The sequence below is a fragment of the Rhincodon typus genome, chromosome 2 (genome assembly GCF_021869965.1).
Source record: "Rhincodon typus isolate 14 chromosome 2, sRhiTyp1.1, whole genome shotgun sequence".
In the NCBI taxonomy this organism is placed as follows: Eukaryota; Metazoa; Chordata; class Chondrichthyes; order Orectolobiformes; family Rhincodontidae; genus Rhincodon; species Rhincodon typus.
The window spans coordinates 125447199-125473722 of NC_063333.1; the positions used below are offsets into that span (position 1 = coordinate 125447199).

The 26524-nt window shown below is 41.8% G+C and overlaps 1 protein-coding gene across 5 annotated transcripts in view; it reads left to right on the top strand.

The window, feature by feature from the left end:
• The window catches only part of upp1 (uridine phosphorylase 1), a 72565-nt gene extending 54156 nt beyond the window's left edge, over positions 1 to 18409 (top strand). For 4 of the 5 annotated variants that reach the window (XM_048612481.1, XM_048612508.1, XM_048612490.1 and 1 more), the window contains 2 exons: positions 9784 to 9930; positions 18025 to 18409. In XM_048612481.1, the coding sequence (XP_048468438.1) occupies positions 9784 to 9930; positions 18025 to 18164 (287 nt within the window). In that variant the 3' untranslated portion in view covers positions 18165 to 18409. The remainder of the gene's footprint in view (positions 1 to 9783; positions 9931 to 18024) is intronic. The other variant, XM_048612518.1, reaches the window with a different exon arrangement.
• The last annotated feature ends 8115 nt before the right edge of the window (positions 18410 to 26524 follow it).

Consider the following 26524-nt stretch of genomic DNA (forward strand, 5'->3'; position numbering starts at 1 on the left):
TGCTTGATGTAGCAGACAGCAAATTCCTCAGGTAATTGCAGATTCCAGTGGGAAATTCTCCTATGCTTGATACCCTCTGGAAGTATCCATTCGAATTTGAAAGTTTGGAGGAGTTTGCTGCTGTTAAGTAAATAATTATGTAAGACAAGTTAGACAACTTAAAACCTAGTCTCACTCCTGGGTAACTATTAAATGGATCTCCTCCCAACTTACCACAGACCCCAAACTTGATCTCCCCTGACCTCTCAACCCCCTCCCCTCCCCTCAAGACCCTGACCAGTCACTTTTTCTCTTAGGATACAACACCTCCCTGGCCCCCTGCAACCCAGTGTCCCTCCACCACCAGACCCAAAACCCCTCTCCCCCAGAACCTGTCACCTCCTCACTTGCACTGGATGCTACATAGCCCCTTCTCGACCACTGAATTTGACGTCCCACAAAACACTAAAAATTGCCTGACCACACAGCCCACTCCAAATGCTCCATCATTGACCTGGCCCGCTTCACATCTTGAGCCCTAATATCATACACATCAGGGTAGACCCTGCTTACCTAGTACACTACCTCTGACATACCTGGCATCCCAATCCCTACCACCTGGCACACTATCAATTTGCACCCTATCCTCTTCGCACCCAAACTTCACATCTACCTTATCCACTTATTAATTTGACAGCTTCTGTCAAAGGGTATCTGTGATGTTAGACATCTAAATCACAGAATACAACAACTACTTCTATGAGAAAAGGATAAGGTTTGACTTCCCCCTAAGTATCCCACACCATGAGACACATGTCAGATTTATAGTGCGCTCCACATTTCAGAAAGAGCCCTGATCAGAATCTCCTGACAGAAATGTGGACTTCTTTAACATAAAAGTATAGGAGGGAGTGGCAATTTGAGTGTGATTGTCAGTCCTTATAAAATAAAGCACATACTTTTTGGTGACGGGGTACAATGTTCAGTTGCAGGTAGACCTGGCTTTTCTGAATGCGGTCAGCCCACTGGTTTGCATTATTGGCAATCCAAACATGCTCAACCAGGCATTAAGTGCTGAAGATTTCTCCAGATGCTTTTCCTTTTACTATTATGCCTCAAGCATTTAGGATAATATATAGTGTTTGATCTTCATCAGATTAGCATAAGAAAAAGAAAGATCTGGATCTCTTCTGGGATCTTGTTGTGCAGTGGCGGACGGTGAGGAAAGAGCTCCTTAATGCTTAAGTGGCTTAATTGAGCTCTGGTTGGTGGGCCATTTGCCACTTTACCTGTCCGACAAGGTACGGCAGTGGGAAAGCAATGGCAAATAACCTGATGCCTTCACGTGGCATTGTGCCAGCCTTCCCAACAGCATTTTAAAAAGCTCTTTTTTAATTCACTCGTGGGATATGGCCATTACTGGCTGAGTCGGTACTTATTACCTGCTCTTGAGAAGGTGATGGCGAGTTGCCATCTTGAACAGCTACAGTCCATGTGCTCCAGGTACCTCCACAATGCCAACAGGGAGGGGATTTCAGGATTTGATCAAATGACGCTGAAGGCGCAGCAATATATTTCCAAGTCAGGATGACAAGTGACATGGAGGGGAACTTGCAGAGGGCAGTATTCCTTTGTATCAGCTGCCCTTGTCCTTCTAGGTGGAAATGGTTGTGGGTTTGGAAGCTGCTGACTAAGGAGCTTTGGTGAATTTCTGCAGTGCATCTTGTAGATGGTATGCACTGCTGCAACTGAGCATTGGTAGTGGAGGGAGTGAATGTTTGTGGATATGGTGTCAATGAGGCTGGCTGCTTTGCCCTGAATGGTGTCAAGCTTCTTGTGTTGTTGCAGCTGTACCCATCCAGGTAAGTGGGTTATATTCCATCACACTCTTGACTCGTACTTTGTAGGTAGCGGACAGGCTTTAGGGATTCAGGAGGTGAGTTACTGCTGGATTCGTAGTCTGTCACTGTATTCTATGTGGCTAGCCCAGTTCAGGATTTGGTTAGTGGTAACCTCAGGATTCCACGATGGTAACACCAATGAATGTCAAGGGGTGGTGATTAGATTGTCTCTATTGGACATGGTCATTGCCTGGCATTTGTGGCACAAATGTTCAATGCCACTTCTCAGCCCAAGCCTGGATATTGTTCATATCTTAGTGCATTTATTGGATGTACATTGCTGCTGTGTCACAAAGTTTTAGTAGATCTTATTGAAATGAAATCAGTTTCTTTCTGTCTAACCACTATACTGTACATGAAATATTCAAATTGTAAAGCTACAGCAGCCCTTGTGATTCATTAAACTGGTTTTATAAAGTGACCATTGAAAACACCTACAGCAAGTGCCAGCTGGCTATGGGGCAAACACACCACTTACAATTAACCAAACGGCCTGGTCAGGAACTAGGTAGGGGTAGACCTCAGTTAAGTCATGGTGGGGATTTGGGTGGGCGGGGGTGGTTGGTGGTGCTGGTGGGTGGGACAGAGGTGGTGTCTGTCAGCTTGTGCTGATATCATCAGTCAGGGGCACAATCTACAGTCATCAGCTCATGACACTCACTGTCAGGGAATCTGTCCCACTGCCCTCTAGGGAGTGGGCACTGGTTCATCCTATAGGCCCAGCACCAGCAGTCAGGGAGCTGCAAAGACAATGATCAGGGATTGGTCAGTCATGTCAAGGGCTGCTCATCAAATGTGTTCGCAGGTCTAGGATGAACATAGTCCTGGAGTCCATCTGTCAAGGAGGGCTTGTAGGTGCAGCAGGGGATTACTGCCAAAGTGGGTCGGGGAATCAAGGCTGGGAGGGAGGACACAGAGGGATATTTTGGAGGTGGGAACAAGGATACTGATGGAGGGAATCTTAATGTGTATAGTGGGTATGTAGTATCAGGTGACCATGTGGGGCCCAGTGATGACGGTGTCTAATGTGAACTATGTTCCCTGCCATCATTAGTTGTTCTCTCGTTGTCAAATGCAATTGGAAAATGGTTGGGACAATGCCCACGATGGGCAGTCAGTATCAGATGGTTGAAGTGCAGGATTTACATCTACTGAATGTTAAAACATGAAACATGTTTGCCAACTCCAGCTACGTTTCACACATTTATTTGAACATATGTAATGTTTGCACAGTGAACATGCTTATGCATCGAACACTGACCAAAAGCACAGTTGTGATACTTACAAGGAGCTGTGGAACAAGGGTAACACTGCTGCATCTGTGTCAAGTATGTATGACGATGCAATCTAATGATTGTAATAAAAGTGGAATGGTTGGTCTTGATCTGGGATGCGAAGGGAGTTAGAGCACAGCAAGCATCCCCTTTTAGATGTAATGTGTTGCTCATTGAGCTGGTGTGGCATTTTCAAAAATTAGATGCTGTGGTGAAGTGATAGAAGATGCAGTCCTGCGGCTTGGAACAGTCCGAGGGACCCTTCAGTACAGAGTGTGCTACATCATCCTGGCAGGCTGTGCTCTCACAATTGTAGGAGGCAGCAAGGTGACATGAATAGATGCTGAGGAGCTGGGAGAACTGGAGCAGTCAGAGCAGAAGGATGAGGATATTGAACCAGAGGAAGCTCTCCTTGTGGGTGACGGCTCAGCTACGTCAGGCACTACAAGCTAGTCAGAGCCCAGTTGAAGTTACCTGTGATTAGTATATTGCCCATGCTACATGCTTCTGTCATCTCCTTATTTACACCATACCTTACACTAAAGCTACAATTTGGTAGCCAAATACTCCAATCAATGTCTGCTGCTCTTTGCTGTTCATTAGCTTCATCAAAACAGATTCCACACATTTTTCTTCTGATCTGTGACCCTCCCTTACTGATCCCATCCCTTATTATTAGCACAGCTCCACTTCCTTTCTAAACAAATATTGCTGAATATTCAGATCCCAGTCCTGGTCACCATGCAGTCATGTTTCTGTAATAGCAATTAGATAATAACCTGTATCTCTATTTGTGCCTTGAGGTCATCTATCTTATTGTGAATGCTATGTGCATTCAGATAGAATGCCCTAACATTGTCTTTTTGACATAATGACACTTTCAAAACAGATGATTGGCTTTATTTTTCCTGTCTTCTACTCTCCCCAACATCTGTGAGTTCCTGTTACCAAATTTACTTCCTTTCAATTTCAGTTCCCCTCAGGTTCCTCTTGCCCTAACAAGCTAGTTTAAAACCACCCCAAGAGCACTAGCAAATTTCCCTGCAAGAATCAGTCCTAGCACTGGGAAGGTACAACCCATTCAGTTTATAGAGGTCCCACCTGCAGAGAACCTGTCCCAATTCCTCAGAAATCTAATGCTGTCCTTTCTATACTTATTCTCTAGCCATGTATCCACCTTGTTCATATCCTCCCAAGATAGCAGCGGAGTAGGACTCTTCAGCCGGAGCTTGTCTGCTGCGTCCATTTTTCACTTTGTGTTTTTATTTCCTTCTTTCTTCTTGGTGATTTCCTGAACTCCCAGCCTCAACATGGACTTGGACTCATGGCCTCAGCACGGATTCAGCATGGCAGCCTTGCAATGGCTTTTATTTCTTAACTTTTCTAGTTTTTTTCCTCCCCAAAGAATTTGCACTTAAGAATCTGTACCTAGATACCTTTGTACCTAAGATGGCACCATAAATGATGACTTGTAAACTTTTCACTGTATTCATTTGAGTACATGTGACAATAAAGCTAACAATTGATCAATCTTCCCATTCTTATGTTCACTAGCACATGACACTGGGAGTAATCCTGAGATTGCTGTTCTTTAGATCCTACTTTTTAATTTCCTTTCTGACTCTCTGTAGTCAGCCTTCAGAACCTATTCCCAAAGAGGACTACAACTTCTGGCTGATCCCTCTTGCCCAGAAGCAAGTCCTGCAGTTGCTCAGTGACATCCTTGACTCTGGCAGCAAGAAGGCAACACCATCCTGGAGTCATGTTCTTGCCACAGAACCATCTATCTAATCACCTGATTATGAAATCTCTTAATATTACTCTTCCATTCTTCTTCCTCTTCCCCTGTACAGCTGAGTCACCTGTGGTGCCATGGGCTTGGCTCTGGCTGCACTCCCTTGAGAAACTATTGCCCTCACCAGTTTTTAAAATGGAACACATATTAGTTAGCAAGATAGACTTAGGGGAATCCTGAACTGCCTGCTGGTTTTCTTAGACTGCCTGATAGCTCTCAATACCAGTTAGCTTCTAATCTAAAGTGTGACCATCTTCCCATACTAGGGAATTTCGACTTCCCCAACATAAATCGGGATAGTTAGTGTTAAGGGTTTAGAGGTGGGTGGGGTTTGAAGGGAAGGGAGGATTTCTTGACATGTACCCGGGGAGTTTTTTTTGTACCAATACGTGGAAAGCCCAACAAGGGATGCGCAGTGATGGATCTGGTTCTAGGGAAAGAAGCCAGACAAGTGTTCAATGTAGCAGTGGGGGATCATTTTAGTGATAGCGATTACAACACAGAATGGTTCAAATTTGTTCTGGACAAGGAGAAACATGCCCTGCAAGAGACAACTTTCCTTAGGTGGAGCGGGGTGGTGCAAGAGAGGAGGAGGAGACAGTACAATAAAGCTGGATCTGGCTACTGTAGGATGCGAACTCCTTGAGTGTAAGTCTACAGCAAAGCTATGTTGGGGAGTGGGGGGGTTTGGGGGTAGGCATTCAAAAAGGAGCCAGAAAAGTACAGGTCTAACATGTACCCTTTAGAGAGAAATGTAGAAACATTGAACTCTGGATGTCTAGGACAATTCAGGATTGGATGAGAAAGAGGAGAAAGACTTTTAGCAAGTCCAAAGGGAGCAATTCAGCTGTGGCCCTAGAGGAATATAGGAAATGTGGAAGGAAACTAATGAAAGCAGTTAGAAGAACAAAAAGGGGGCATGAGAAAGACTTGCGAACAGGATTAGGGGGAATCCCAAGATATTTTATAAATAAATCACAGTGAAAAGGTTAACCAGGGAAAGAGTAGGACTCATTATGGGGCAATGCGTGTGTGAAGCTGTAGGATATTGGAAGGGTGTTGGATGAATAGTTCTGTTCAGTCTTCACTCTGGAAAAGGAGAACATAGGCACGAAATTCAGCAAAAGGAACTGTGAGGAACTTGCACAGTTTGACATAAGAAATGGGGAAGTATTGGAGGCTCTGTCAGGCTTAAAAAAAGACAGATCTCTGGCCCAGATGAATTGCATGCCAAGCTACTATGGGAGGTGAAGCAGGAAATTGAAGGCGCTCTGACAAATTTTTAATTCCTCTCTGGCCACGGTGAGGGGGGAGAAGAGCCAGAGGACTGAAGGATAGCTAATGTGGTTCCAATTTTTATGAAGGGTGGTAGAAATAAAGCAGGAAATTATAGACCAGTGAGTCTCATATCAGTAGTAGGAAAACTACTAGAGAAAATTCCGAAGGAGCTATTTCATACCCACTTGGAAAGCATGGGTTAATTAGGGATAATCAGCATGGCTTTGTCAGAGAGATGTCATGCCTAACAAATTTTTTTAGAGTTTTTTGAACATGTGATCAAGTGTGTGGATGAGGGAAGTTCAGTTGATGAAGGGCAAGAATTGTACAATAAATAGTAGGGCCCTGGGTAGTGTTTTGGAACAGAGAGACCAAGGGGTTTAGGTACATAATAGTTTGAAATTTGTGTCATAGGTAGACAGGGTGGTTAAGAAGGCGTTTAGCACACTTGCCTTCATTACTCAGACCTTTGAATATAGGAGTTGGGACGTCATTTTGCGGTTGTACAGGTCATTGGTGAGACCTTTTCTGGAGTACTGTGTGCAGTTCTGGTCGCCCTGCTATAGGAAGGATATTATTAATTGGAGAGAGTTCAGAAAAGATTTACCAGGATGTTTCCAGAAATAGAGTGTTTGAGTTATAAAAATAGGCTGGATCGGCTGAGACCTTTTTCACTGGAGTGTAGGAGATTGTCAGATGACTATACAAGGGTTTATAAAATTAGGAGAGGCATAAATAAGGTGAATAGCAAAGGTCTTTTCCCTAGGGTGGGGGAGTTCAAAACTAGTGGGCATATTTTGAAGGAGAGAGGGGAAAGTTTTAATAAGGACATGAGGGTCAATGTTTTTATACAGAGAGTGGTTCATGTGTGGAATGAACTGCCAGAGAAAGTGGTGGATGGAGATATGGTTAAAACATTTATAAGACATTTTAATAAGTACATGAATAGGAAACGTTTGGAGGCAAATGGGCCAAATGCAGGCACTTGGGATTAGATTAATTTGGAAACATGGTTGGTGTGGACGAGTTGGACCAAAGGGTCTGTTTCCATGCTGTATGACTCTGACTCTCTATGAGTTTATATGGGTTTTAGCAAAGCTTTTGACAAGATCCCATATGGGAGACTGATTGAAAAGGTTAAAGCACACGGAATTGAGAGAAACGTGGCAAGATGGATTAGAAACTGGCTTGGTAATAGGACACAAAGGGAAGAGTAGAAGGCTGTTTGAGTGACTGGAACTGGTGTCCCATGGTGTACCACAAGGACCAGTACCAACTTATTGTTTGTTATATACATAAATGATATAGATGAAAATGTTGGGGGAATGTCAAGCAACGTTGCAGATGACACCAAGATGGAATGAAGGTGGTTGTAGATTACGGGAAGATATAAATGGGTTAGGCAGATGGTGATGTACTTTGGACGAAGAAACAAGGTGAGGGAGCATTTAACGAATGGCAGGACACTGGGTAGCTTAGCAGAACAGATCCCTGAAGTCAGCAGAGCAGGTGAATAGGATAGTCAGGGCAGCATGTGGTATACTTGCTTTCACCAGTCGTGGCATAGAGCGTAAGAGCAAGGAGGTAATGGAGTTATACAGTGCATTGGTCAGACCACAGCTGGAGTACTGTGGTCAATTGAATTGAATCATTTATTGTCATGTGTATTCAATGTAAAAATACAGAGAAAAATGCGTACCTTTGCCATACATACATGGCACCACTCACATTAACTTAGAATAAGATAAGAAGAAGATAGATATGTTAAGAGAGTCCAACTTTCCTTTCCACTGCCGCAGTCCCGCTCCGTGCTTTCCAGCCCTCGCCGTGCCTCCGCCAGTGTCCACTCAGCTGCCTCACTGACTTGCTCTCGCTGCTGCTGCCTTTCTGGTCTGCTCTTGCCGGCCCAGTCGTGATCCACCACCATCCCTCCGGCCCACGCTCAATCTGCCATTGCTGCAGGACACAACCAGCACTTTCAGCTGCTGCCACATGGTACCTGTTCAAAAACTCCTAGTTAAAAGGGATGGGGGGATAGAATTACTACAGAGGGAGAGGGAAGAAGGGAAGTAAAAAAAAGGAAGGACAAAGAAAGAAAGAGAAAGAGAACTGGCAAGCAGAGTAGAGCTCTGAATGGACTCCGACTTACTTTGCTACCATCTTGCCTCTGAAACCAGGGCAGTTCTGGTCACCTCACGACAGGGAAGGATGTGATAGCACCAGAGGGGGTACAGAGAATGTTCACCAGGATGTTGCCTGGGATTGAGCAATTAAGTTATAAAGGAGAAACTAGATAGCCATGGACTGATTTCTGTAGAACAGAGAAAATTTGAGGGGCACAGGGACATGATTGAGTTGTAGAAGATTGAAGGGTATGGACAGTGTGAACCAAGGATTCCCCTCGGTTGAAGGGTCAAGCATGAGAGGGCATAGTTTTAGGGAAAGGGGCAGGAGATTCAGTGGGGAAAAAGAAACTTTTTCACTTAGCAGGTGTTAGGAATCTGGAATGTACTGTCTAGGAAGGTAGTGGAGGCAAGAAACCTTATAACCTTTAAAAAAATGTTTGGATGAACACTTCAAATATCCTAACATTCAAAGATATGGGACAAGTGCAGGAAGTTTGGATTAGAACACCTTTAGTGATAGTTGTCAGTGCAAACTCAATGGGCTAAAGGGCCTTTTCTGCACTATGATTCTATACATGCTATCCATGTAGTCCCCTGCCTCATGGATGCACAACAGTTGCTGTTCAAGTTCCAAAACAATATTGTAGGATGTACAGTTTACTAGGTCCTTCTGACCAGCCACCCAGTAACTCCAAAAACTATTTTTTACCCATAGAAGTAGTATGCAGTATGAAAATGTGACAAGGTATTTCTCAGAAAAGAAAGGAAAAACACTATGCAGAATTAAACACAAACTAAGTACCAATCTTTCACCTTAAAAATTAGAAATATTCACCAGACCTACTCACCAATCAGCTGTTCTCCTTGCACTCATGGTGACACACAGAATTGATTTCACTACAGACAAGCATCTCAATCTGCATCCCCTCACACTGGAGACTTTATCACTTGGAGTTAATTGCTCCCACTGCATCTGACTGGGCAACTTAATCTGACCATGCACTCTGATCAATCCTTATACAGAGACCTTTAACGAACGGCTTGTTTTTTTTTAACCTTCCTGTTATGATAATCAAGATCTAATTCAGGCAAGGGATCTTAGGTGTTTGATAGATAAATGCTTCTTTCAGGTAGCTGCCTGTTTAACTAGGCTATTTTTACTTCCTGAAAGCCTATTGGTTTAAGTCTATTTTGTTTCATAATTGCAGGAGATTTACCACTGAATTCCCATTTTGAACCAAATTCTCAGTTACTCACTCAGGCTCTGTGTCACTTCAGCTAAGTCTCCCTCACTGACCAATGAGTGGTCAAAATGTACTCAATTCAGTAACAATCCAAACGTGCACATCGAATACCCCTTAAATACATTCAGAATTTGACTGTTATACCGAGGAAGATGTCCATATTAAGAAATCAATTATTTTTTGCAGGTCAAGCCCGTTTAGATGGTGCGTTCTGCAACTATACCCATGAGGATAAGATGAAATACTTGAATAGGGCCTATGACGCAGGGGTTCGCAACATTGAAATGGAGTCCTCTATTTTCGCAGCTATGTGCAATCGAAGTGGTCTACCAGGTAATCACATACACATGCAAGACTTTGCATGGAGCTGCTGTACTTTCTTTACAAATTGATTAGTATTTTTTATATCACCTCATTATAAATTTTGAACATTTTAAATAGGAGCTGTATAGTTTATATTTCAGTTTTGTGCTGTTTTAATGATCGTGTATAGTGTGCTTGTCCTTTCTATCTGGAACTTGCGTATGATCTCTCAAAAATGTCAGCCGATTTTCCTCTTAAGGCAAATATTTAGCATTCGTTAAGCCAGTTCAACTTGATTTTTATCATGGGCTCAATCAAGTGAGAAATATTTGTGATGAAAAGCTTCATATTTTAAAGCTCAATGGAAAAACTTAGCACTGTTGGATCTGATAGAGTACAATGCAGTATTGTCCAACAGAAAATGTTGACTCATCTCGGGTGTGACCATGGCAACACAACTTTAGCTCACTGGCACTGTTCAGGGAAATTAACTTCACGTATATGTTTATTCGCTGAGCATCCACCATCATTCAGTAACCAAGAGTCATAGATTCTTAGAGATCTACAGCACAGAAAAAGCACTTTGGCCCACAGTGTGAGTGCCACTCAAAAACAACCACCTAACTGTTCTAATTTCACTTTCTAGCACTTGACTCATAGCCTTGAATTCATCAGCCCCTTGTTTTCTTTATAGTCACACCTCAATTTGTTGTGACTTGCTTCTACCTCACTTGGAAGTGCTGTTGTTTGAAATTCACTTACCAATGTAAATTTGAAATTCCATAGGCTTCTCTCTCCAGGCAGCCACTTCATTTACACCTGCAGCCATTTGTGGCTGAGTCAGCTGTCTTTTAAAAAAGACATTTTGGAATTACAGGTTAAAACTTTCTACTGTACTTTAATGTTCTGATCCATGGCCATGATAGTGACTTACCTGTCATTCCCAGAGTGATTGAATTGACCTACAGGACTGACTGTGGGCAACCGCTTGGACTGAGAACTCATGATGCTCTTGACTGAGTGTGGTGGCACTTACTGACTGACCATAGACCTCTGTGACTTGGCTAAAGTCACTCCCCTTAGACTTTTAGATCAGACCATCACAAATGCAGTGTGTTTACCTTGTAAGGTGCTGGCACTTGCTGTAATGCATGGTACACTACACTATCTCCATGCCCTTGGATTGTTCAGGGCTGGCAACCAAACAAGCTGCCAGGCTTTCTACCAGCAAAATGAAACAAGGCAAGGCTTGGATACTCTTGAGTGTTCAAATAAGCACAAAGTAAATGAGTGGTACGCAAGCAAGCAAAGAGATCAGACATGTACCCTGTGCGGATGCATGAGATGGGTGTGCATCCCTGTGCTAGGAGTGACCTGGCAGGAGCATTGGAATGTGAAGTGTCTGCAAGCTGCAAAATGAAGTGATGAAGTTGGAAGTATGTTAAAAGTTAGCCTGAGAATGGCCATGATGATGTGGCAAAGCTAATATTTTGCCAGTGCTGACATTGGTAGTTGAAGGGTGGCAGTGGTTGCTGCCCATGGAGCTTGGCATTAGTTGTTAGGAAATGAATGTCAACGTGGACACCCAGAGAAGACAACAGCAAGCTTCCCACAGCAGGTAACTGCTCAAACTTTCAAGATGGGAATTTGCGCCATCTAGTTTCTCACCAGCACTTGTGAGAATCACAAGCTGCATATTAATGAGGTGGGATTGTTAATAATGAGACGCAAATGCATGGAAATAGGATCCTTACTGCTTACTAACGAGCATCCTTAGCCTTTGAAATCTTAAGAGGAAAATCGGATACATTTCTCTCAAAGTTTAGGATCTAATTTTTAAATTCTCATTGCATTTTCCCAATTTCTTGCCATTGTCCACATCGTTTTGACACTGGGAAAATTTTATCACAAGGAATTAACCTAACCACAGAGAGTAGTAAGGGCGTGGAATGCCCTGCCTGTAAAAGTAGTAGACTCGCCAACTTTAAGGGCATTTAAATGGTCATTGGATAAACATATGGATGATAATGGAATAGTTTAGGTTAGATGGGCTTCAGATTGGTTTCACAGGTCGGCGCAACATCGAGGGCCGAAGGGCCTGTACTGCGCTGTTGTGTTCTATGTTCGTTCCACAGCAATCAAGGAAATCTCAAACACCTTTCTTTGTATCTTAACATATTACAAACAAATGCATAAAAGAGCTGAAGTGCGTATGCAAATATTGTAAGAGGGGCCACTTGAAGACCCTGTGAGCTGTACATTAGAACTGTCAAGGTAAAAAGATTTGTAAGTTTTAAGCACAGGCGCATATTTCACTTGCTGCTGATATCAAGTCAACACAAGTGAGTGTTGTATGCCCTGTAGCTGATATTTAATCCTGTTGCCCAATAGCTGAAGGCCCGCACCTCTGATGTGCAAACATACCAACACTGCACTGATGGCTATCGCTGCCTCTGCCTCTGTCAGTTTCAAGGATGAAAGAGCATGATGAGAGTGGCAGAGAAGCCGTGTAAAGAGGAGCAAAGACACAGTACAAAAAAAGACACGAGCAGAGTAGAGGTGACAGTATAAAAGAGCATGGGGAGACTGGCTGAGACACAGAATAAAAGAGCCTGAGGATGGTGGCAGGAATGCAGTATAATAGGGCATGAGGAGAACAGTGGAAATGCAGAATAATAAGGCATGAAGAGAGTGGTGGAGATGCAGTATAGAAATAGCCAGTATAAAAAAGCTCAAGGTCAGCGGCAGAGGCACAGTATAAAAGAGCAAAAACACAGTATAGAAACTGGCTGTAATAATATAAAAAAATGTGAAGGGAATGGTGGAGACACAGTATAAAAGAACATGAGAAGAGCGTAGAGTTTTCACCCAGCAACTAGTTAGGGTATGAAATGCACTGTCTGGAAATGTGGTGGAGATAGGATCAATTGAGGCATTTAAGAGGGCTTTGGATGATTGTTTGGATAGCAGTGGTGTCCAGGGATATGGGGAAAAGGCAGGAGTTCAACGGTAGGTAATAGAACGGTTAGGCTGAATGGCCTCCTTCGGCACCATAGCAATTCTATGATTCAGTACAATAGATGCAAGGGGAGCGGTGGAGACAGTATAAAAGAGCACAAGAATAATGACAGAGACACAATGTAAAAAAGCACGAGGAAAGTGGTTGACACACAGCCCAAAAGATGCAAAGTGAGTAGTGTAAACAGTGGAAAAGAGTGTGAAAAAGGTGACAGAGACACACACTAAAATAGTGCAAGGAGAATGGCAGAAATATGGTATAAAAGACACATGGCGTACTTTGGTGGAAGAACATTGAAAAACAGTATAAAATATGGGGTACAATTCAAAGGAACGTTCAGGTGGAGAGAGACATGGGTGTATATGTGCATGGATTATTGACAGTGGCAGGACAGGTAGCAAAAGCAGTAAGTAAATCGCATACACAACAAAAACAAAGTTGCTGGAAAAGCTCAGCAGGTCTGGCAGCATCTGCGGAGGAGAAAGCAGAGTTAACATTTCGGGTCCGGTGACCCTTCCTCAGAAGTAAATCGCATATTCGGGTTTATTATTTGGGGTATACAGTATAAGAGCAAGTAGGTGATGTTGAGCTTATATAAGACACTTGTTAGACCTCAGCTGGAGTATTGTGTACAGTTCTTTTGTGCCACATTATAGGAAGGATGTGAATGTATTGGAGCCAGCACAGAAGCAGTTTACCAGAAGATTTCCAGGGATTGAGGAACTTCAGTTATGAGCATAGACTGAAGAAGTTGGGATTGTTCTCCTTGGAGAGAAGGCGGCTCAGGAGATCTGGTAGAGGTTTCCAAAGTGATGAGTGGGCTGGATAGAATAGATAGGGAAAAACTATTCCTGCTTTTAAAAGGGACAAGAAGGCATGGATTTGAAGTATTTGGCAAAAGAAGCAAAGGTGAAGTTAGAAAAATCGTTTTCACTCAGCAAGTAATTTTATTTTCTATTCATTTGTTGGATGCGGGCGTTGCTGACTGGGCCAGCATTTCTTGGCCATCCTAGTTGCCCTTGAGAAGATGGTGGTGAGCTGCTGCCTTGAACAGCTGCAGTCTTCCTGCTGTAGGTTGACCCACAATGATATTAGGGAGGAATTCCAGAATTTTGACCCAGTCACAGTGAAGGAACAATGATATATTTCCAAGTCAGATGGTGAGTGGCTTGGAGGTGGTGGTGTTCCCATATGTCTGATGCCCTTGTCCTTCTAAGTGGAAGTGGTCGTGGGTTTGGATGGTGCTGTCTGAGGATCTTTGATGAATTTCTGCAGTGCATCTTGTAGATAGTACGCACTGCTGCCACTGAGCGTTGGTGGTGGAGGGAGTGGATGATTGTGGATGTTACAGCCAGTCAAATGGGCTGCTTTGTCTTGAATGGTGTAAAGCTTCTTGAGTGTGGTTGGTGCTGCACTCATCCAGGCAAGTGGGGAGTATTCCATCACACTCCTGACTTGTTCCTTGTAGATGGTGGACGGGCTTTGAGGAGTCAGGTGGTGAGTTACTCGGCGCAGCAATTTGGGTATGGAATGCGCGGCCTGGAAGTGTGATGAAGGCAGGATCAATTGAGGCTTCAAGAGGGCATTGGATGATTATTTATATGAAAATAACATGCAAGGCTTTTGGAAAAAGCAGGAGATTGGCACTAGGTGATGATGCTCATTTAATGAACTGGTGAAGGCATGATGGACCAAATGGCCTCCTTCCAAAGCTGTAAGCTCCTTCTGTGATGCAATTGGTAACAGTAAGGGCACAAGACTTTCATTTATGCAAAAAGCACATCTTGAAGCAGTTTTTAGCTGATTAGTATTTTCCAGTGTAGGATGTAATATTTTTCAAGTGTAGAAAACACAGCAGTAATTTTTCACATAGCAAACTGCTACAAACAGCAATGTATTAACTAGTTATTGCGTTTTATGGATGCAAAGACATTTACAGCACAGGAAACCATTTGGTGGGGTAGTGTCACAGCACAAAAGAGTGGAAAAGAAGTGACAAAAGTGAAAAAAAAAGTGAGGAGAATGACGATGGTACAATATAACAGACAAGAGGGGAGTGACGGAGACGTAGTATAAAAGTATATGAAGAGAACAGCTATGACAGCTACTGTGCAGTTTCACTGATCAAAGGTCTGTCAGTTCTACTGAAGAAGCATATTCCCAGTGTGCAATCATCTACGTGAGCTGGAAAGTTTGCTGACTGTTAAATCTAGAAGGTTCTGTTAAAAGACATTTAATGACCAATTTGAATATTTAAATGTTTTGTCCAACAGCTATACAGGAGTTCCCAACTCACCTTTAAACCATCTGGGGGCAACATGGAAGAGTGCAAGATGATGTTAGGATCCCCACCCCAATCCTAGTGTTGGGGGATTTAACTAACCTGATTCACCAAAACTCACCTCTACTTCCATGCCCTATGAGCTGCAAGGTTTTGCTTGCATTTTCCATCTTTGAACTGACTGTTGGTTTTCACTGCCCAATATATCACAACTCACTCCTCCTGGCAATGTGCCCAAAAAATCTTGCTAATACCTGCAACGCAGTGTTCTCTATTTGGCTGATAGTTATAAATCATTGACATTTTACCTAGAGGTGGTAGTCCCATCCATCAGCCAGAAAGCCAGGGGTAAGCCAGCTTCTAGTGGTGCAGGAATTCAATTTTACTTCCGTCAGCTAATTTATTGCCCGAAGTCATGGCTTCCACCCCTCTAAAGCAGAGATGCCTGCCTCCAAGAGTGGGCTAGCAGCTTTTCAGTCCTAGAAGAGCCTCTGGTGGTGTAGCGATTCCTGAACCAATGACGATGGCACTGGCCTGGACTGGAGGTAGTTGGAGTGGGAGATACTGGACCATTCAGGCCATGGTGGTTAGTGGAAATCTTCCAGCAAGGATGGTAACGGGCAGGCTTCTATGTGCTTCAGGATCTCTGTGATAGAAAGGACCACTCACCCCATCCTGAGCCCACAGGTTTTACTGAATGGCCTCCCAGTTGGCAAAGAGCCCATCCACTGATGGTAAAATATTAATGGTGGAAGAGGCCTCTAAGTGACCATTAATTAGAGGGCAATGTTTGACTTGTTGCCCCCCACTATCAATGAGGATAAAATACTAGTGAAGTTGTGAAGGAGACAGCCACCCTGCCATGCCTAAGCCTGCTCTTGAAAGGGAGTGGGATTGGGAGCCATGTAAAATTCCAATCATAGAATGTAGTTGGCATCCATATTTTGAAATGTAAAATGCATATCAGATCAATGTTGTAAATTCTTTGAAATAATTTTCATCCTTTCGAAGACCTTAAAGAGGATAAATTCCAGTCACTATACTGTGTCCCTTCTAAATAGTTCAGAAGGAAAATGTTCAATGTAATGGTGCTGAACTTTGGAGATCAGGATGATTCCAGGTTCAATCCTTTTTAGGTGCTGATTTAAAGAAACACTGGAGAATTTTGTTTCTTTTTCTCATTTTTCTCCCTTCAAAAACAGATGTAAGTTCACTTCTTTTTTCTATCCCTCTTCCTTTTGGAGAATTGCTTAACCTTTCAAAAGGGTGAAGAAGCATATTGTTTCTAGGCAAGTCAAATTAATGTTGAATTAATAAGAAGTTTACACTGATGTGGTAACTTCTGACACAGACAATATATTTGATCATTCAAACATTAATAGCTTCAACTGAAGAACAGGCTTAGAAAGTGGAAAAATTTGGTAACAATAAGGGCACAAGACTTTCATTTATGCAAAAAGCACATCTTGAAGCAGTTTTTAGCTATTAGTATTTTCCAGTTTAGGATGTAATATTTTTCAAGTGTAGGAAACACAGCAGTAATTTTTCACATAGCAAACTGTTACAAACAGCAATGTGATAACTAGTTATTGCGTTTTATGGATGCAAAGACATTTACAGCACAGGAAACCATTTGGCCCATCTTGTCCCTACCTATCTATCATTTTCTATCTTTTGGCCCATAATCCTGAAGGCTATTACAATTGAATATCTAAGTACTGTTTAAATGATATGAGAGTTTCTGCCTCAACCACTTTTCAGACACTGAAATCCTAACACCCAGCACCTTCTAAATGAAATAAATCCTCCTCAACGCTCCTTGCCACCTTCTCCCCCTTACATTGAATCTAAGCCCTTGGTTATTGATTTCTCCACTAATGGAAAAAGTACCTTCTGGTCTACCATATCCAAGCTCCCATAATCTTATACACCTATAACAGGTCCCTCTCAACCTTCACTTTTTTGAGGAAAACAACCCCAATCTATCCATTCTTTCCTCATGCCTCAGACCTTCTGTCCCAAGCAGCATCCTGGTGAATTATCTCTGCACCCTCTCCAAAACAATCATATTCTTACTATCACATAGTGACCAGAACAGCACACAGTACTTGAGTTGCAGCCTAACCAGCATTTTATACAGTTTCAGAATAACCACCACATCCTTTTTATATAATATGCCTTGGCTAATAAAGGCCAGAATCCCATATGACTCTTAATCAACTTATCTACTTTCAGGGATCTGTAGATATGTACATCAAGGTCCCTCTGATTGTCATTATTTTGCCACGTCCTACCATTCACAGTGTTACTCCTTGCTTTCTTAGCCATCCTGAAATGTAGTCCCTCAATTTTTTTGCATTGAGTTCTATTGATCCACTGCTCTGCCAAGCTGATCATTTCATTGGTATCCTCCCGCAGTTTCTGGCAATCTTCCTCACTATTTACCACCTTACCAATCTTTGTGTCATCCATGAACGCCTTGACAATACCCACAACATCTTGTTAATTCTTTGATGGCTGTGTGGTTTACGTGATGCAATACAATGCCAAGTAATGCAATGCATTTACTCTTTGATCCATTTGGCGACTCTTGTGATGCATTTTAGCAACTAGGACAACCCAAAATTCTGTAGCTTAAAAACAGTGAACAGATGGTACATACTATGTTTCTGTGTCTTTGTCTTAAGCTGTTTATTTTGAATTTTACTGCTATGCATTAGCTATGTATTTGTAGGATTTGTGCTACAAGAAGCTAAGTGTGCAGCATCAGTATCAACAAAACCATAACTTGCCAACTATCTAACCTGACTTTCTCATTGTGCAGGTGCAGTAGTTTGCGTAACTCTGCTGGATCGACTGCAAGGTGATCAAATCGGAAGTTCCCATGAAGTGCTTGCAGAATATCAGGAGAGACCACAGAAATTAGTTGGTTGTTACATTAAAAAAAAATTCTGCAAAATGTAGGCAAGTTTTGACTGTTCATAACATTGAGAAGAATGAGTTTTTTTTTCTCAACTTTTTTATGAGCTTATGTTAGTTTAAATATTTGAAATGGAGACTTTCTTATGCTTGCACATTACCTCTGTTTATTTTGAAAGTCATAATAGAAGTTCAGTGGTAAATAATCTGTTTTGATATCCCCACTGTTTGGTAAAATAAATAGTTTCATTTAGCCTGGCTAGGTGCTGAAGAATAAAGATTTAAATCACTTCCTCAGTCTGGCTACTTTCTATAAAACAATACATGGAGAAATCATATTATCTCAATTTATACTTTCAAAGATTATGAATGGAATTTTCTGATTGTTATATTGACGGAATGTTGGTCTTTATCTCAAAAGTGCGGGAAGTGTGCTTTACTGGTAGAGAGCCTTGGACAGATACTGTCTGAAAGACAGCATTCAGATTTTGGCTGTGAACCTCAGAAAGCTTATATTAGCTTTGGGCAGGGAGATGACATGGCTTTGGGGTGAATTCCCCAGTCCATATGCTACCACTTGAACAACTCTTAACACATTGTTTTAAACTATTGCCTCGCTTGTGGTGGTTATTATATAATGTTAGCCCTCTTCTTTTGGGATGGGTTGACTAACTGCCACTAAAAATACTTAATGGTCTGAAATGTATCTGGGTTTCTTCCACATGGTGCTGTCTAGGTCCTGAACTCCAGATAGGCCCCACTTCTACCAGTTCAACTGTGCTGCTTTCATGGCTCCCTGATGCTCGGCTCCACCAGGAAAACCTTTGATAAGTGTCTGGTAGGGAGCAACAAATTAAGCCACTCTGGTCCTTTCTCTGGTGAAGCTGAGCATCAGTGAGTTAATATGCAGTCTCCTGGACTTATCTTGATCAATTTAAGGGCCCTGAGAGAATTTTTTCAGGTTTTCTTTCTTAATTGCCCTTTGTCTTTTAATCTGTTTTTTTGCCCCCTCCAGGAGATGACATGTCTCTAGCTCTGATGGGCATGATGCATAACACATCAGAGCATTATGAAATAGGCTAAAATGGATCAGTTAATCTTTTTATGTTGGTATAATTTTCCTTCATAAATAAATTGTAGCCAAGCTTTGAATTGGGAAATGAGTAGCACTGATCTTGACTTTCATTAGATACCCTGTAACCTCAATAAATGTGTGTCAATTAGTTTGCCTCCATAGTCTATGAATAGTTTTGAGGAATACAAATTCTGCACTTCAACTTCATCTTTTTATTATGCCATTAGTTTTGGAGCCAATGTAGTCAAAACAAGCAAACAAACATGTACATATATTTGTGTGGCTCTAAAATGAATCAGCTCCAAAATACATAGGCAGAAAATCTTATTGTTTAAACTTGCTTTTTAGAAGATGGAAAAGATTTTGGAAGAATGTCAATGAAAAGACTAATAAAGTTAGCATAAACATGTTTGTGAAATAAGCAACTAAGATAAACACACAAAGGTTCATTGATCCTTCAAGGACTCAATCACTGATGGAATTTCCCATTGGTTTGCTTGAGGGGAGAAAGGGATCTTGCTGTGCACTGCTGCTAAGCAGACATAGAATAACACCTGGCTTATTTTAAAATATAAAATAAAGGCCTGTGCAGGGAGGATGTGGCATGAATTTGGCTGTGTGAAAGCTTTAATTCTTTTAACACTTGTTGCACAATAGTAATTAATTCAGCGAGTGCTCAGTACCTGTACAGTGTGCCAAAATGTTGTGTATGTGAGTTGATACTTTTATACAACAACATTTTTAAAAAGGCAGAAAAGGAGGCCATTCAACCCACTGGCTGACAAGAGCTACTTTGTATAATTACTTGAAGCTTTCATCCCTTTTAGGAAATGTGTTGCAAACCCCCACCAGCTACTGTGTTAAAAAAGTCTTCTCAATTTCCTTCTAAATTACTTACTTGAAATCTGTGCCCTCCCTGCTAAAGGAAATAGATCCTTCTACCTATTCTATCTGGGCCCCTTGTAATTTTATGAGCCTCAGTTAAAACTCTTTTCAATCTTCTCTGCTTATTTTGCAAAAAGCCAACAATCTTAATGTATTCAGTCTTTCCTCATAACTAAAGTTTTCAATTTCTGCACCTCTTCAAGTACTACGATATTCTATCAGTAATACGATGACCAGAACTGTATGCTGTACCCTAACCATTGCTTAACTAATATTGCATAATCTCTTTATTCTTATATTCCAAACCTTGACTAATAAAGGGCACATTCCACATGCCTTTTCAATCACCTCAATTATGTCCTATTGCCTTAAAAGATCTATTGACTTTATTTCTTTATTCTTCCATAGAATGTGGCAAAGCCAGCATTACTGTTCATCACTAACTGCCCTTGAACTGAGTGACTTGCAAGACTATGTCAGAAGGGAGACAGTTACGTACAAACATACAAATTAGGAGCAGGTGTAGGCCACTCAACTCCTCCAGCCTTTTACACCATCATGGCTGATCTGATTGTAAACTCAACACCACATTCCTACCTGCCCATGATAACCTTTCACTCTCTTGCTTATCAAGAGGCTATCTATGCCTGCCTTAAAAATATTCAAAGACTCTGCTTCCACCGCTTTTTGAAAAGAGTTCCAAAGACTGATGACCTTCTGTGAGAAATTTTTTCTTTTTTTTGTCTAAAATGGAAAATCTTTAATTTTTAAGTAGTGACCTCTGATTCTAGATTCTTCCATAAGTTGAAATGCCTTTTCACATCCATGCTATCAAGACCCCTCAGCATCTTTCTCAATCAAGTCCCCTCTTACTGTTCTAAATTCCAGTGAATAAGAGGCTAACCTGTGCAACCTTTTCTCATCAATAACTAGCTCATTCCAGATATTAGTCTCCTTCCTGTTCTTGTCTGGAAATGGTGAAAAAAAACAGCAATTTTGGTTCCAATTTCTATGCTTCTATCACCGTGGTCCTTCTCTGTCTCTTCTTGTCCCTGCCCTGATTTCTCTGTTTCCATTCTGGGGTTAGACTCTCTACCAATGTCTCTTACACTTAACTACATTTCCTCACATCCCGGTTCCAAAAGGGCTACTCTGCAATCTCCCAGTTTCTCCATCTCTGGTACATTGTTCTATTGATACTTCCTTTTCCCTCAACTGCGGACTCCCTCCACTATCTATTTTCTGCTGTGAACACCTATTTTACGTCATTCTTCTGCTTTCACTAGTATCCTTTTTGCCTTTTGCTCTGGGCACACTCCTTATCTGTTCCACTTGCTTCTGCATCCCCTTTGTCAACAGAATAAAAGCCATTTTTTTTAGTCCCAATCAGTTTAAAAGAGGAATCATATTGGATTTAAAACATTAATTCTGTTTCTCCACAGATACTGCCAGACCTGCTAAATTTCTCTAGCACTTACAGTTTTTATTTCTGATCTTCATCATTTGCAATACTTTGTTTTCATATTAGAGTAGCAAACATTCTCTGAACTTCTTTGAACTTATTGGTTAAATGAGGATACCAGTACTGTACGTAGATGTCATACCATCAATGCCCTATATAGCTGAAGTATAGCCCTCCCTACATTTGTCCCTATAATGTCCCTCACAACAAACAATATTCTATTAACCTTCCTAATTACTAACTGTACCTATATGCTAACCTTTTGTGATTCATGCACTTGGACACCCAGATCCCTCTGCTTCTCAGAGCTTTTCAATCTCTCATTATTTAGATAATATGTCTCTTTTTTAAATTTTTCCTGTCAAAATGAACATTTCTTACTTCCCAATATTATATTCCAATTTCCAGAACTTTGCCCAATCATTTAACCATCTCTGTCTTTTTGTAGTCTTCTTAAGCCCTCTTCAGACTTACTTTCCAACAATACCTTTGGTCTCTTCAGTCAAGTCAATTATATAAATTAGAAACAATTGAGATCCCAGCACTACTCATTACATCCTGCCAATGAGAAAATGAAACATTTCCGTTTCCTGCTACCTAGTCAATCTTTCATCTGTGCCACTATATTACCCTCACACCATGAACTTTTATATTCCATAATAACCTCTGGTGTGGTACCTTATCAAATGCTCTGGAAATCTATCCATTTCCTCTTTATCCACAGCTAAGTGTCAACAACATTGCTGTGGCTCTAAAGTCACGTACTGGTCAGCTAAGGATAGTAGATTTCTGAGGGCATTAATGAACCAAATGAGCTTTTACAACAATTGATGCTTGTTTCATGGGTAATTGAATTTAAAATCCACCAGCTTCCAAGGTGGGATTTCATCTCATGCCCCAGATCATGAGCTGGGGCTCTGGATTACTAATCCGGTGAAATAACCACTATACTGCCACCTCCCCTTTATTGTGTACTCCCTTGCCTTGTTGCCCTCCTCAAATGCTTACCTGTCACTTCTCTGAACTGATTTTCTACCTATTTGATCAATATAATCAGATTTTCCTGCTGTATACTTGGCCATTTTTGGCGTCCTCTGCAAACTTCCAAATTATGCTCCTTACATTTAACTCTGAATCATTGATATATTTTGCGAAAGGGAAGTGACCCAGAACTGAGCCCTGGGGAATTCTGCCAGACAAAACTCTCTTGTCATAAGGTAAACGTGTTGACCATTACCTTCTTCTTTCTGCCGCTGAACCAGATTTGAATCTGACTTGCCACTTTTCCTTGGGAAATCCAGTGGGCTTTTGTAACTAATCATTCATGTGGGACCTTATTAAAAGCTTTGCTAAAATTCATAGGGTTACATCAAATGTGCTACCTCATAAACTTTCCATATTATGTTTTTATAAACTTCAATCTTGTTAGAGAACACCTTCATGTACAAAAAAAAAGTACCCTTGACTAAATTTGCCTTTCTAAATGACAGTTGATACTGTCGCTCAATTTTTTTTAGAGTAATTCTTCCATCTCTGAGGTTAGAATGACTAGCCTGTAATTAATATATATATCTTTTCTTCCTTTTAAATCAATAATTAAATACTAGCAATGTTCAGTCTTTGACTGCTATCCTGAAAGCTCGAGAGAAATGGAGGCTGGTGGTAAGATCCACCTTCGTCTCTCTTCATGACCTGGATTACATTTCTTCTGGGCCTTGTCATAATAGTAAGGTCCTGGGGAGTGTTGCCGAACAAAGAGATCTTGGAGTGCAGATTCATTGTTCCTTGAAAGTGGAATCACAGGGAGACAGAATAGTGAAGAAGCCACCAAAACCTAAGTTGCTGGAAAAGCTCAGCAGGTCTGGCAGCATCTGTGAAGAAAAATCAGAGTTAACGTTTCAGGTCCAGTGACCCTTCCTCAGAACAGATGGGAGCTAGGAAAATGTTGATTTATATGCAGAAGGTAGGGTGGGGGGAGGGGATAAGCAGTAAACAATTGGTGCGGTCAAGCCCAGAGAGATAGAAGAACAGTTGGACAGACAAAGGAGTTGATAACGATCTGGCTAGGAGGGTGAATAGCTGTTAACGGGGACTGTTAGTGGTTAACAATAGGTAGTGTGCAATGGCAGGTGATGTGATAACAAGGCCTGGTTTGTGGGGTAGGGGGCTGGGACATGGGAGAGTTCAGGACCTGAAATTATTGAACTTGATATTGAGTCCAGAGGGCTGCAGGGTCCCCAAGCAGAAAATGAGGTGTTGTTCTTCCAGCTTGCGCTGAGCTTCACTGGAACACTGCAGCAAGCCTGCGACAGAGATGTTGGCAAGGGAACTGGTTGGTGTGTTAAAGTGGCAGGCATCTGGAAGCTCAGGGTCTTTTTTGTGAGCAGAATGTAGATGTTCCACAAAGTGGTCACTCAGTCTACATTTTGTTTCCCCAGTGTAGAGGAGACCACATTGTGACCAGTGAATGCAGTAGACTAGATTGCGGGAAGTGCAGATAAAGTTCTGCTTCACCTGGAAGATATGTTTAGGCCTTTGGATATTGAGGAGGGAGGAGGTAATGGGCAGGTGTTACACCTTATGTAGTTGAAGGGGAAGGTGCCATGGAGCTGTGGTTGGGTGTTGGGAGCGAATGAGTGGACCAGGGTGTCCCGGAGTGAATGGTCCCTGCAGTTGGCGGGCAAGGGAGGGGAGGGGAATGTGTGTCTGGTGGTGGCATCTCGCTGGAGGTGGCAGAAATGGCAGCTAATGATCTTCTGGATGTGGATGCTGGTGGGATGGTAGGTAAGGACAAGGGGAATCCCATCGCTGTTGTGGGAGGGCAGAGCGGGGATGAGGGAGGCATTTGGTAGACTTTCCTTTATTGGTCAGTGCATGGAGTATAGGAGGTGGAAGGACACATTGCGGCTGTACAGGACATTGGTTAGGCCACTTTTGGAATAATGCATTCAATTTTAGTTTCCATGCTATAGGCAAGATGTTGTTAAACTTGAAAGTGTTCCAAAAAGATTTACAAAGATGTCGCAAAGGTAGGAGGAGTTGAGCTAAAGGGAGAGGTTGAATAGGCTGGAGCTCTTTTCCCTGGGGTATCGGAGGCTGAGGGGTGACCTTATGGAAGTTTAGAAAATCATGAGGGGTATGGATAGGGTAAATAGCCAAGGTCTTTTCTCCAGGGCTGGGAGGCCAAAATTAGAGGGCATAGCATTTAAGGTGAGAGGGGAAAGATTTAAAAGGGACCTAAGAGGCAACTTTTTCATGCAGTGAGTGGTGCGTGTATGGAATTAGTTGCCAGAGGAAGTGGTGGAGGCTGGTACAATTATAACATTTAAAAGGCATTTGGATGGGTATATGAATAGGAAGGGTTTAGAGGGATGTGGGCTAAATGCTGGCAAATAGGACGAGATTCATTTAGGATATCTGGTCGACATGGATAAGTTGGACCGAAGGATCTGTTTCTGTGCTGCACATCTCCATGACTTTACTTGTTTACATTCAAAGATGCTAAACACTGTAATATTACCCACTAAATACGTCACACTCTTCTTCTAACAATGTCTGTATTTCGTTCCCTCTTTTTGTGAAGACAGATGCAAAGCATTCATTAGGAAAGTTGCTAATATCTTCCACATTGAGATGCAGGTTTCCATTCTGAGCTCTAATAGGCTCTTAACTTAATTAACCTCTTGTTCTTTTTGTATTTATAAAACTTTTTTTCTGGGTTTTCTTTAATTTTATTTGGCAATATTTTCTCTTGATGATTCACTAACATTCTTAACTCTCTTTAAATCCTCATACCTGTGGACACTCACCTCAAGCAGATGCTCCAATGCATTCCAGCTTAATGGTTTCGAGCCGCAGCAACTTTCTGTCACTGCCTGTTTCCAAGCTGTTGCAGCTCCAGGCATAGACTGCTTTTTTTGCAAAAACAATCACACAGATAAGCCCAAAACAAAAGGATAGTTTACCTCAAACTATTTCCATGACATTGTGGTACACCAGAGATGTCTACTATGGAGATTTCAATAACTAACTTTCCCATTCCAAAACATAACCTTTTAAGACCTTACATTCTTTACCAGTTGGTTTCCAACCTCTATTTGAGCTGGGAAATTACGGGAACAATTTAAACTCCTTGTGAAGGCAACCGTAAACATCTTATCCCAACCATGTCTCAAGCTGAGAAGCCACGCAACATGTTGATTTGAAATCATAAGCTTTTGGAGCACTGCTCCTTCATCAGATGAAGTGAAGGGAAGTACACAAGCACAGGATAGATAGGCAGAGAGATCAAAAGATGGTACAAATGGTGTAAGTGGAGTCTTAACAGGCTGAATAATTAGTCTCTGCAAGTGATCAAAAATGTCAGGTGGTGTGAGTAAAGTGGCCTGGCTGGTATAACATGGTAGGTATGAGGGCTGCATGCCAAGAATCTAACCAAAGTAACAGTAATCCAAAACTGTACAAACTAATTAAGGTAGAGAAATCATAGCATGTTATCAATTATGTCAAAATAGAACAGTAAGGAAAATTTTATAAATACACAACAGTATGGTGGGGTTATACGTGGCGTGACGTGAAGCCAAGATCACAGTTGAGGCTGTCTTCATGGGTATAGAACTTGGTTATCAGTTTCTGCTCCAGCACCGTTGTATTTTTAATTTTTTTGTAATTATCTCTCAGCCTCAATTAATCAGATCATAGCTTATCCCTTCACTTGCTATTCAGCTGTTGACACTTTACTCACACCCACTGACACTTCTGATCACCTGCAGAGACTTATTATTTAGCCTGTCAATACTCTGCTCACACCGTTTGTACGATCTTTTTATCTCTCTGCCTATAAATTCTGTGCCTGTGCACATTCCTTCACTTCACCTGATGAAGCAGCAGCACTCCAAAAGCTTGTGATTTCAAACAAACCTGTTGGACCATAACCTGGTGTTGTGTGACTTCTGATCTTGTCCACTCCAGTCCAACACCTGC